This window comes from Dryobates pubescens, chromosome 5, assembly GCF_014839835.1.
Source record: "Dryobates pubescens isolate bDryPub1 chromosome 5, bDryPub1.pri, whole genome shotgun sequence".
NCBI classification, from domain to species: Eukaryota; Metazoa; Chordata; class Aves; order Piciformes; family Picidae; genus Dryobates; species Dryobates pubescens.
The window spans coordinates 11,774,623-11,787,830 of record NC_071616.1 but is presented as its reverse complement, the minus strand read 5'-3'; the positions used below and the strand labels follow the sequence as shown (position 1 = coordinate 11,787,830).

The following is a 13,208-nucleotide window of genomic DNA, read 5'->3' as shown; positions in this document are numbered from 1 at the left end:
CCATAGCTCTCTACCTGTGTAGAAGTGCTGATAGAGTCTTTAAGGCAGACAAATAACTGCTTTTAGTCTGTCCAGCTGTTTGGTAATGTTTTGGCTTAAATGTTTCACAGAACATCAGCTTGCAGCTTCCAGGAGATACTGCTCTTCAGTCAGGTCCTCCAGCTTTAAGAAACGAAGTAGATCTCAAAGGTACAAGACAGGTGGGTTGAAAAGTCACCTGGAGAAGCCACCTCTGAAATGTGTGTAATTTTGCATGATTGAATTTAATGGACTAATAGCGAACTAGATTAATTTCCTTTTAGTTTTGTAACTGGTTTGAAATGTCTTAGTCCAGTTCCACTTGGACTGAAGTTGTTCTTCTGGAAGCTTACCTGCACAACTGAAAGATAATTCAAGTAAGAAAATAACTTCCTTCATACATAGTCTGGTTTGGAGCAGGGGAGAGCTTTGCAACTGCAGTACCAGTTCTTCCCTTTCTCCTCAACATCCAACGATTGGCATATTTTCATTCCTATCACAACAGTGTCTAGGATATGAATTTGCAGGAATTTGTCACTTAAATTCACAGCCTTAGGAGAAAGTTGGACTCTTCACCCTTTTACTGTTTAGCTTTAAAAGACACATTTGGTGTTGGAGACTACTCAACATAGTCTCTTCCCCAGCATGGCCACCCTAACAGTGCCTTCCCTAGCGTTTTATTCACAGCAGTTTTTGTGTTTATCACAGACATCTGTGGTGGCTTATTTGACAGCTAATCTTGAAGATCTGTTGCAGTTGCCTGATCTCTTATTTGCAGAAAGTTTTTAATTACCTTGTCTAGAAAAAGTGCATTTAATGTGCTGGTTTTGATTTGTTTCCCATTTTAGGTGGGAAAGAGGGAACTTCCAGTCCATCACTAGAAAGTACAAGTAGTGAGCTAAGCACCAGTACCTCAGGTATTAAGCTGTAAAAGTAGAATTTCTGTGTCTTGCCAATGTGCATGATGAAGTATTTGCTTGACTAATTCTTGTGAATTACTGCTCTATGCAAGAGAGGATTTTTCACTTCTCAGAACTCCCATTTGTGGCTGACTTTTTATCATAGTATGATAGTATCAGTCAGGGTTGGAAGGGACCACAAGGATCATCTAGTTCCAACCCCCCTGCCACAGGCAGGGACACCCCACACTAGATCAGGCTGGCCAGAGCCTCATCCAGCCTGGTCTTAAACACTTCCAGGGATGGGGCCTCAACCACCTCCCTCGACAACCCATTCCAGGGCTTCACCACTCTCATGGGGAAGAACTTCCTCCTCGCATCCAGCCTGAATCTCCCCACCTCCAGCTTCATTCCATTCCCCCTATCACTACCTGAGATCCTGAGAAATCCCTCCCCAGCCTTCTTGTAGGCCCCCTTCAGATACTGGAAGGCCACAAGAAGATCACTTTGGAGCCTTCTCTTCTCCAGACTGAACAGCCCCAACTCTTTCAGTCTGTCCTCATAGGAGAGGTGCTCCAGCCCTCTGACCATCCTTGTGGCCATTCTCTGGACACCTTCCAGCATGTCCATATCCCTCTTGTAATAGGGGCTCCAGAACTGGACGCAGTACTCCAGGTGGAGTCTCACCAGAGCTGAGCAGAGAGGGGGAGAATCACCTCCCTTGACCTGATGGCCACACTTCTCTAGAATAGTATATATCTCTCTTCTTCTGGAATAAGAAAATCAGATATTTTTTTTCTTTATATTTCTGGCTTGCAGGAAGCAGTATGCAATGTAGTGATGTACAAACCATCAAAAAGCTAGTAGACTGGGAGTCAGGTAGCAGGTAGCCTAAAACATGCCTAGGCATACTAAACTGGTAGGTCCAATACTTAGGATTTCTCCTTTTCTCCATATTGAACTACTGACCTAATATTACATCCACCTTGTGGCTGCTAAACAGTGTTACATGTGGATGAGATCCAAACTGAAAATAGAGTTTTGACCAAATAGTGAAATATTTGGTTGGACTTGATGATCTTGGAGGTGTCTTCCAACTTGGTTGATTCTGTGATGCTATTACAGGAATTTTTAAGAAGGTGTTAACATTGACCTCTTTACCCTAAAACTTCCTTCTGACTCTGCTCCTATTTTTTGTGTTAAATATGTGAAGTACTGTTGGCTGTTACCTGGTGAAATATTCTTTTCCACAATAGCATACTGATTCATTCTGTTGTCTTACAGAGGGAAGTACCAGTAATGTGTCTGGTTTGAGTGATTTGGAAAGCAGGGTGAGACCACATCAGCAAAACCCCCTGATTCCTTTGATGCTTTCACCACCAGAATCACTGTTAGTTTCTTGTGTTTTGAGAGGAAACTTTGTAGAGGCCCATCAGGTAAATGAATTGCATGTATTCTGTGCAAATAAAAATCTAATTTGCTGCTGCTGGTTGTGGTTGTGGTAGCTGATGAAATTCCTGCTGCTTCTGCATTAGCAAGCATGAGGCTGAAGGGTTTGTATTCCAAGTGAAAGGGACGCTTCAGAAGCAGGGGCAAGTGAAGGGAGCAGAGATAACTCCAAGCCAACATCCCAAGGAGACTGTTTGCTTTTTTTTCCTTGTTAAGTAAAAATGCTTTATCTAAGCCTGAGTTCTCAAAGCCTGAAAATATTTGTTAGAGAACTGGCCAAACTTTGTGTTTCAGCTGAATGAGGAACACAAAGTTCATGTGAAACCTCACGAGGAGGCGTGAAATCTAAACTGCTTAGTTTAGTCAGTGAATCAAAACTGTGACATTGCCACTTGTAAGTTCAGCAGGAACATGAAAGTGTTTTCTTTACCCAAAGTGAGACAGAGTAGTGATTACATTTATCTGAAGGAGGTATGTTTTGAGACTAAAGGCTGTGCTGCCTTCCTCTATGTGGCTTTTGGGCTCATACTCTGAAAAAACATCTTGAGGTACATCAGTGATTGGATCCTCTGCAAAAAGCTAGGTTTGAGATACTGATGTCAGAGCAGTTAATACTATTTAAGCATTACACTAGCAGTAGGTTACTGCTCAACTTTTTAGTTCTGTTTGATGTCAAGCATGTCACTTCAGCTTTTCCCTACTTACAGAGCTAAAAGAACTACTTTGTTTTTCTTTGTTACTTTGAGTTTCAGTATCAAGTCTTCAAGTTTGGTTTGTGTTCTGTTACTGGTTTAATAAGGGGAACTTGCACAGCTGTGCTTGTGTACTCTGTGTTTAAATTTCTAGAGGGTATTCCTTGCTGAGTAAGAATTTGTTTAAAATCGTTTATTTTAGAAGCCTAACCTGATAGATTTCACATGTTATGTGTTCAGTTCTGGGCCCCTCAATTTAAGAAGGACATTGAGACTCTTGAATGGTCCAGAGAAGGGCAACAAGGCTGGTGAGAGGTCTCAAACACAAGCCCTAGGAGGAGAGGCTGAGGGAGCTGGAATTGTTTAGCCTGGAGAAGAGGAGGCTCAGGGGAGACCTCATTGCTCTCTACAACTACCTGAAGGGAAGTTTTAGTCAGGAGGGGGTTGGTCTCTTCTCCCAGGCAATCAGCACCAGAACAAGAGGACACAGTCTCAAACTGTGCCAGGGGAAGTTTAGGCTTGAGGTGAGGAGAAAGTTCTTCACAGCGTTGTTAGCCATTGGAATGTGCTGCCCAGGGAGGTGGTGGAGTCACCGTCCCTGGAGGTGTTCAAGAGGGGATTGGACGTGGCACTTGGTGCCATGGTTTAGTAGTCATGAGGTGTTGGGTGACAGGTTGGACTTGATGATCCTTGAGGTCTTTTCCAACCCTTATTGGTTCTATGTAGTGTATTGTAATCATGAACAGCCATTCTGAAAGGTGTGGTTTAGAAAAATTAATTCAACTTTAGCCTTGTAGCAAACAATAGCTAAGCATTATAAAAACACCTGGAAAATGTCTCTAAGGCCCTGTTTTTCTAGGTTTAAGTTCCTGACAATAACCAACCATTTGAGCTTGCTGTGGGATTTTCTTCAGTTAAAAAGACCTGGTTTATGTTATTCCCTTGTCTCCTCTTAAAATTCCCAGCGCTCTTTGGCTGTTGAAAGCTTCTTTTGATGTGCTTTGTAATTGCATCTGTTTTTCTTTTTGCAAGGTGGCTTTGATGTTTAATCTGGCTACTTCACCTTGCTATGGGGAATTGGTTTTCATGGAGCGCTACCAAGAGGCAGTACGAGAAATGGCAAGAGTGGAGCACAACATTGAGAATCAAGCATCAGATAGCACTGGAGGCATCAGGAAGTCTGGCAGCGGCCGTTCGACACTGCAGGCTATTGGGAATGCAGCAGCTGCTGGTAAGGACTAGGGGTTTTGACATTTTCTCATCATAAGCAGAGATGAAAACAGGGGAAAGCCATTTGAATGCTGTCATAATGATTGCAACAATTGTTCAGAAGAATGATTCTTTGTCTTAAAAGGAGACTAAGAATGCTGAAATCTGCTGGGGGTGCACAATGAATTTTATCCATTCAGCAGCATTTGGTTCATATCTATTAAATTACCGGCTTAAAAGATTAGAGAATCATTATCCATGCCAGGATCTGAGGTAAATATGCTGTTTAATTAGTTGATTGTGTATTTTGCTGATGCATGCAGGTATGGTATTTTATTCCATCTCGGATGTTACTGATAAATTGCTTGCAACTTCTGGAAGTCTTGCCCCTACTCTCCAAGAAAACTTCTGGATCAGCAACATCCAGCTGGAGCGTACTGATCCTCTGTGGGAAGTCCTTGAGGATCTGAGTCCTTCAGCAATGGCAGCATTTGACTTAGCTTGTACTCAGTGCCGTCTTTGGAAGACATGCAAACAGCTTTTGGAAACAGCAGAAAGGAGACTGTACAGCAGCCTTGAAACTCGGGGTGAGCTTTTGATGTTTGTGTTTATCAACATGGGCCTGGGAGCAGAACATGCTGTGCTCTCTTTCTGTTCTGTGTTGTTTGTGCTAACACCTGATTCTTAGATTTAATCTTATTTTTTGCTTTCATATTGGTTTCTCCTCTCTCCAGTCCTAAATTCTATTTTGTCCCCCTTTGCATGATGTCTTTTCCAGGCCACCGACCTGATGCTGTTTTACTGCACTCTGAAGGTATAAAAGGTTTCCCAGCAGTTCTCCAGCAAATAAGTAAAATACTCAACTATTCCTGTACCTCACAAGGGCAATCCAAGCCAGGTAGTATGCTTTGCTGATAAGGTTTTCTGTTGAAATGTGCTTAAATCACATTAGTGGCTGTTGTTGGAGTGAAAGTTTGTGTTTTCCATTTTTAAGCTTGGTATTTGACATTTTTTAAAAAGGGGGGAGGAGGAACCCAAACTCAATTCTGAACAACCTGAAACACTTGGAATTTGGCAAACTAGTTGATTTATAAAAGAATTTTGGTTCTGGAGGCCTTTTTTCTGTGCAACAATATTTGTCTGTGTTACAGGTTTTTTTTCTCTCTCTCTTTGTAGAGGTCTCTGATGAGAAAATAGGGAGTAATTTTCGATGCAGTATTGTAGACCTTCTGCAAGCTTGCTACCCTGCCATGACTGAAGAAAGTATTACTAGTGAAATTGTTTTGTCACAGCATCTGGATCAAATCTTAAAAGCACTGGCACATGTTGAACAGTCTGTGGGTGAGTTACTGTGCTCATGAAGACTGACAAAAGGGTCTATATTTTTGGTTTGATCTGTCCAGACAACTATAAATCTAGTAGTAGTGCCCTTTGACAATATGCATAAATGCCAGCCTCATGAGGTTCAACAAGACCCAAGTGCAGGCTCCTGCATCTGGGTCGAGGAAACCCCAGGCACAAATCCAGGCTGGGCAGTGACTGGCTGGAAAGCAGCCCTGAGGAGAGAGACTTGGGGGTGCTGGTGGATGAGAAGCTCAACATGAGCTCTCAAGGTGCACTTTGCAGCCAGGAAAGCCAATCCGATCCTGGGCTGCATCAAGAGAAGTGTGGCCAGCAGGTCAAGGGAGGTGATTCTCCCCCTCTACTCAGCTCTGGTGAGACTCCACCTGGAGTACTGTGTCCAGTTCTGGAGCCCCTATTACAGGAGGGTTATGGACATGCTGGAAGGTGTCCAGAGAAGGGCCACGAGGATGATCAGAGGGCTGAAGCACCTCTCCTATGAGGACAGACTGAAAGAGTTGGGGCTGTTCAGTCTGGAGAAGAGAAGGCTCCAAAATGACCTCATTGTGGCCTTCCAGTATCTGAAGGGGGCCTACAAGAAGGCTGGGGAGGGACTTCTCAGGATCTCAGGTAGTGATAGGGGGAATGGAATGAATCTGGAGGTGGGGAGATTCAGGCTGGATGTGAGGAGGAAGTTCTTCACCATGAGAGTGGTGAAGCCCTGGAATGGGTTGTCCAGGGAGGTGATTGAGGCCCCATCCCTGGAGGTGTTTAAGCCCAGGCTGGATGAGGCTCTGGCCAGCCTCTGAGGGGTTGGAGCTGGATGATCCTTGTGGTCCCCTCCAACCCTGACTGATTCTATGATTCTATATATTAAAATATTTTTAATCATAAATGCAAAGTGGAAAGTTTTCTATAATTCTTATATTCTAAGCACCTGTTTTCAGAGAAGAAGGGGAAATGTCAGTGAATGCAACTGAGGTTATTTGTCCTATTTTTCATTTAAACTTGACAAGGAATTCTTTAAGTGTATTTTAAGCTGACAGCTTGTAGATAATTAAGTGTATCTTTATTATTGCTCTTTTGTTGTTGTTGTTCTTAACAAAAAGGAGATAAATTTATAAAACTATTTGTTTAAGGGAAAAAAAAGCAATAGTAAAGATACACTTACTTGTCTATAAGCTGTCTTATGATAGCCCTACAAAAATTTGTTTGCAATAGTTTATATAGAGCTATCATAAAATATCTTACAGTTTTGTGAAGTCTTTCACCATTGCCTTTTCTCAGAGCTCTGTTCATTATATAGCACTGGGGTGTTTTCTTATGGTTTTGGTTGATGGTTGGTGTTTGGTTTGGTTTGGTTTGGTTTGGTTTGGTTTCTTCCATTCACTAGATTTTCTAAATGGCATGAAGGTGTTTATAAAGTATTTACAGATATTTGCATGATTAATAGGCAAAACTCTAGGAGAGCTCTAAGGGCTAAATGCTATGGAGCACAAGGATTGGTCAACACCTTTGTTTTCAAATAAGCTAATGACACACATCTAGGTGTATTTCAGACCTGCCTTAGTATGTTTCTAAGTTGTCAGAGTCGTGGTTACTGATTTAGATGAACTATTGATGTGTTCTGCTGTGAAAACTTCTTTCTTGTAATAAAATTGAAATACCCAGACTAGCATCTGTAATTGCAGAAAGGAAATTAAGCTAAAGCATTTCTCTCTTCCTTTTCCTCCTCCTTCCTCTTCCATTTTTGCATTTCATGCTTATGTGAATCTTGGATGTATGTCATTCTCTTCAACCAGACTCTAAAGGGGGCCTGCTTGGCACCTTGGTGGAGCAGGCCTCCCTCAAACCTATGGAGCTGGAGAAGCACCTGGTTTGGAATCAAACACAGCTCCTTCTCCAAACCATGCCACAGAGCAACACACAGACAAGCTTTGTGAAGGCCTTCTTTGACTACATCACTACACTGGCTGCTGTTGTGTTACGAAGCCTGAATGTGGAGCTAGGTAAGGGATTTCTGCTGGAAAGTCAGAGCCTAGGTGAGAATACTCAGGCTGTGTAGTCCAGACTCATTCTGGAAATGGTACAAAAATGATTTGCCAAATGTACCTACACTCTGTGCACAGTCAGATCTTTTCATGTCAAGTAATTATGACACTGCTTAAAAAATGTTATTTCTTAATATGTGGATCACCAAAAGCGGAGGTAAAAAGAGCTGATGGCAGTAGGAATGCAGGAACAGAAACATTAACAACTGACCCAGTTCCTGCACTTACTTTTGACAAAACAACCCCTAGCCTCCAAAAATTCTGATCACTACTCTGTAAGACAAGGTTCATTTTACTTTCTTCCAGTGAATCAGCATGCTGTGAGCTTTTCAGCTCCCTTAGAGACTGCTAGTGCCCTGCAGGTGTAGGGATAAGGAGAGAGTGTGTAGAGGGCTATGCAGAGGTAGCCAGGCAGCATTTTTTCATGGAATCAGGTCCGTGAAAAGAAATGCACCATTGGCATGTAAAGCTGTCCAAACAACACAACAGTTCACTGTGCCAGGGGAAAAACACTTGTCTGTTTTTTAAAGTTGACATTAATTGAGCTGTACTACTGCAAAATACCACAGTACTGACTGCAGAGACTACCTTCCCAAAAGGATGAGTTAAAAAAGGGGCAAAGATCTGTTTTAAGATATGCTGGTTCAGCTCAGGTCACTTACAGGGCAACCATAACTGCTGTATGGACATGATTCAGTCTTCATTGACAAAGCCCCCCCCCCCCCCCCCCCCCAAAGAAAATAGGACTGAGTGAGTTTTGAGGAAGTATTATTGTATTGGAAGGTAAAAGGAAAAGGTAAACTTAGAAGAATCTGTTCAGAGTTACATGACATAATTCTGTAGTGAATGCAAAGGCTGTTCGACAATACTGGCCAGGGCTTCACTCTGTAGAAGTAGCTCTATGCCTGTGAGTTCCCTCTGCCTTTGCTCACTTTGATTTGGAACAGAGCATGGACTCACTAATCTACATCCAGAGGTTCCTCAGAAACATTTTCTGTCTCTCACCACAAATACATGTTGTGGTGAAAGTCTGAAGCAGAGTTGCTGAGCTCCGTGAATTGAGATCTCACTTAAAAGCCAAAGACTCTCTGTTTTACCTGTTTGGGAAAATGTGAGTTGGTAAAATGTGTCCACTAAAATGTGAGCCAAGTTTGAGAGGCATATCATAATCACAAATGCTTTGCAATTTATGCTGGATTTTACATACTGATGTGAATGTGGACCTCTGGGAATTTAGTCAAAGAGGTTTCAGACTCCATCTCTTGAAATTTGTGTTCCTAAAATACGACATGCTTGGTGTCTTCAGCTAGTGTGTTTGTAATGTCATAAGGGGTTTGGCTCTTGTTTTTTGAAGATATGTCTGCAGAAGTGAAAGTGGGGAATCCTTTCATACTGCTACAGCAGAGTCCATCTCAGCTACTCTCCCAGCTTGTGTTTGAGAGACAAGTTCATCCTGACAGGTTGGTGCTTTTCAAAATACATACTTCTCTAGATTATTTTGGTGTAGGTGTCTTTGAACCTTAGCCAGGATTAAATTCTTCTCTGTCTACTTAGTACAGATAGTACAGCCTACTGTGTCTTACAAGCAAGGATTAGTGTGTGCAGAGGAGCTTAGTCAGTGGCTTTTCTACCAACCTGAAGATTTTTTTTGATAGGGAAAACTGTAGCTACCTACTTTTAACAACTACTACCTGTTGTGATGAGAGAGAATGCATTCATGTGGATTTATTTTTTTTAAGTGAATGTGTGACATTTCAGGGTAGTAGACTTGCAACTTAGCACTGTAATAAAATAGACCAGTAGAGCTTCTTAAGATACAGCTGGGCCTGGCTCTTTGCATTGATCAGTAGAGAAAATGGATAATCTAAGGTCTTCCATCACACATTACTAGATTAGACTGGCATGGAACGTGTCAGATTTGACAAATTAGCTCTTAAAAAGATAAGCACTAAGAGTGAAATGTTTTAGTACATCACATTTGAGGATTAAGTTCCTTCTCTTTCATGGAATGGCACCAATATCTCTGAATTATTACTGATGTGCTGTGTCTGTTTTCTTCATACTGAGTAAACACAGGACACATACGCTTCCCCTCATAGGTACCTGTGAAGAATATTAGGAGGCTTATGGTCACAAAATGTATGGAAGATTTATGATAATATGTAATTGTAAAGTGCCTTTTGTGTGTGCTAGGTGAGCTGTTTGTGTTTTCAACTCTGTAGGATTTCTTCTCTCTTGGCTAAAGAAGAGTTGAACTTAAATGTGCAGCAAGTTATTGTGAACTGTTGCTGTGAACCACTGTCCCTGTGCAGTGCAAGGCAAACCAGCCAGGCAAAGTCTCTGCTGACAAACATCAGCAACTTAGCACACCAGTGTGCCTACCACTGCCTGCCAGATGTTGAAATACCTCTTCACAACTCTTCAGTGACCCCTGAGGATATCTCTGCTCAGGCCCCATCCCCTGTGAATGACTTGAGCCAGCACACACTCACTGCCTCCTCCCTGGACTTCCTGAAGTCTCAGTCGAAGCTAATGGCTACAGTGGCATGTCTAAGTGCATCTAATATACAGAAGGTTCCCAAATCAAGTTTATCTTGGATGGAATTTCGGGGCAAACGGGAGGTGCCCTTGAGTTTGGAACAGATTTCCAAGGAGTGTGAGGCATTGTTGAAGGAGTTCCCAATACTGGAACGATTTCTTCTTTCTATGTTCGAGCCACTTCAGAATCAGCAAGAGGAAGGCAGCAGTTTGGCTACTGTCTTCTCTGGCAAGACATACATAGCTCTGGTTCTCCTAGGACTGCATTCCACCACAGCTGTTAAGATACTAATGGGAGTCTTTGAACAAGCTCTTGCCGCGAAAGATTGGGACAGAGCTCTGAACATCTTAGATCTGTACAGTCAGGACATGGAGGAGCTGATCAGTGTGAAAGATGCTGTGCTGAGCTGTGCAGCTGCTGAAGGTAAGAAGGATTAAGTCTGGCATTATTTTTTTCCTTAATCTTTTTCTTTTTACCTTTTTAAAGTGAAGAATGTAGCCTTGACCAGGTCATGGTCCTTGGGCAAATCCAAAGACGGAAACACATCCCCTCCTTTCTTTCATCCTGAATTTGCTTTCTCTGATGGTTTAGTTTCTGTTTTACAAATGTTCAAATCCTGACCAGTTTGTTTCAAGAGATCTGGAATGCATCATAGTACTGTTAATGGAACATCTCTTAACAGCAGTGTCATTTTCATATGTGGATGATGCCTCCTGTGAAAGAAGGTGCCTTTTGGAGTCTAAAGTATCCCATGCTAACTTCGCTTACTTCCTGAGCATCTGATGCATAGATTTTTCAGCAGTGGACTGGTTCTTTTGGTAATGCCATCCAGTGAAGATGAGGATTTTATTATTAAAATTTTCTGTACCACAGAAACTGAATTTCAGTCTAATGGTTTGTTTCTTCCACAGATAAGAGTGGTTGGCAGTACTTGTTCCAAATGAAAAACGCAACGCTGAGAAGTCAGCTGGCTTTGCGCTGTCTGGACAGATGGCCCCTTGATGCCTGTTTGGAAATCCTGGCTTATTGCATTTCTGATTTGGGTATAACTGATGAATTAAAAGCCAGTCTGCAGAGCATGAAGAAAGAGCTTCAGGTTTATCAAAAGGTACAAAGTCATTCTTCACATAAACAGTGAGATGAAGTAGGCAGCAGGGAGTAAATATGCTTGCCCTTTGAAAAACTTCAGCCCTTGATTCTCTTTTTTGGATCATAGTAGGTTTTCAAGTCTTTGGTCCAAAACAGTTCATGTGTTTTCAGTGCTTCTGTCTTTCATAACTTTTATACTCTCTCCTATTAGCGTTCAGGTCTGCAGACATGATGAGACATAAACATTTGTGTGAAACTGCTTTTTTGCAAAGTATTTGGTTTTCCATCCCATGCAAATGCTGGAGCCTGCTACTAGGAAGAAAATTAATTCTATCCTAGTTGAAACCAGGACAATGACATCATCCCAGACTAGAGATAAATGTGGGACTCCTTTTTGACATTTGGGACTCCTTTTGACATTAGCTCCAAGCTGTTTTCTTAGTCTCAACGACTGTTGTACCTAAAAGCTTTTACAATTTGTGCTACCATAATATTTTCCAGATTTTGACTGTGCAAAGTGAACCATTGTGGCATGACTGGCAGGATCTGAAAAAAGCCTGCACTGATGACCCCCAGGCCATCATGAATATCATTCTGAAAGCAAAGGTTAGGCATCGTCATACAAGTTTTGTTGTATTGGAATGCATTAAACTTTTAATAGATAAATTTGTTGAGGTATCTTGAAAAAGGAATTGGTAGAGATTACCTTGGGAGGAAGGATTCTTTTACTCACTTCTGTGCTACAGAAACAAATGTAGATCTGTATTTAATGTCAAGATTTACATGTAGTTAATAATTCTTAAATTTTAACTCTCACACCCTGTTCATTTCTCTTAGAATTTTGAGGACTTTAATGGCATAGCTTTTGGCATAGTGCAGGCTTGATTATTATATGTGCTAATATTGTAGGTCTGGATGGCCTTAAAAGTCTCTCTCTCTAAGGTATCCTTAATGTGAGGTGTGACTAACAAAATTGACTATCATCTTCTTCTCCTGGTCAACGTAATTGTTTACTTTTTGCATGTGACAAAGGAATCTAAGCTACAGAATTTCATAGAATCAGTCAGGGTTGAAAGAGACCACAAGGATCATCTAGTTCCAACCCCCCTGCCATGGGCAGGGACACCTCACACTAAATCAGGCTGGCCAGAGCCTCATCCAAGTGTGTGAAGTTGATCAGTACTTTGGGAGAAACAGCTTTATCAGAGATAATGGAGTTTGTCCTTTTTAAAATATTATTTTCTTCTAATGCTTTTTTATTTAATTCTTTAGGATTATGAGTTGTGTGAGGAATGGGGGCACTTATATCCTGTCCCAAGAGAAGACTTGATCAGCCTTCACCGTGGGCACCTTCTCCACTTACTGGAGATGGGAGATGTGGAAAAAGCATTGCAGGTAATAGCAAGACTCTTTCAGTCTTACATCCATAGGTCAAAAAAGTTGAGAACTGTTTTCTTTGACTACTTCATGTGTGTTATCATGGCTGTTTTGGTTCTTCCCTGAAGAGATGCTGTATGCTTAGATGTACTATCAGGATCCTGGTTCTCCCCTGTTCTGCTTAAGTGTAAATCCAGCTTGGAAATCTAGTTGTTTGACCTAATAAATGTCATTTACGTGGCAGAAGAAGGCCCCTTTTGTGTGAAAAACCATAATGAGGCATTTCTGTGCTGCTTAAGCATAGAAACCGAGAAATGAAACTGGTAACAGGAACAGGTCAGTTGTGCTTCAGTAGCCAAAGGAGTGAAGTGTGAATTCTTCTTGTTTTAATAATTATGGAGCTGTTGCTAATAACAGTGTAAAGTGAAGTACAGGCTCTTTCAGACTCTGTAGCTTTGGAAATATCCCAGAAGAAAAGTGGAGACTTCTGACCACTATGCCTTCTGTCCTGTTCCTCACTTAGTTTTTACTTACTTCAATTAAA

General features: G+C 41.7%; 1 protein-coding gene across 1 annotated transcript in view; it reads left to right on the top strand.

Annotated features, from left to right (window-relative positions):
* ZFYVE26 (zinc finger FYVE-type containing 26) overlaps positions 1–13,208 on the top strand; it is a 51,004-nt gene that overhangs the window by 15,352 nt on the left and 22,444 nt on the right. The window contains exons 12-24 of the mRNA XM_054161615.1: positions 111–200; positions 867–935; positions 2,202–2,353; positions 4,091–4,289; positions 4,591–4,854; positions 5,046–5,165; positions 5,444–5,608; positions 7,411–7,617; positions 9,014–9,119; positions 9,882–10,621; positions 11,110–11,306; positions 11,789–11,893; positions 12,560–12,682. Coding sequence (XP_054017590.1) covers positions 111–200; positions 867–935; positions 2,202–2,353; positions 4,091–4,289; positions 4,591–4,854; positions 5,046–5,165; positions 5,444–5,608; positions 7,411–7,617; positions 9,014–9,119; positions 9,882–10,621; positions 11,110–11,306; positions 11,789–11,893; positions 12,560–12,682 — 2,537 coding nt within the window. The remainder of the gene's footprint in view (positions 1–110; positions 201–866; positions 936–2,201; positions 2,354–4,090; positions 4,290–4,590; positions 4,855–5,045; positions 5,166–5,443; positions 5,609–7,410; positions 7,618–9,013; positions 9,120–9,881; positions 10,622–11,109; positions 11,307–11,788; positions 11,894–12,559; positions 12,683–13,208) is intronic.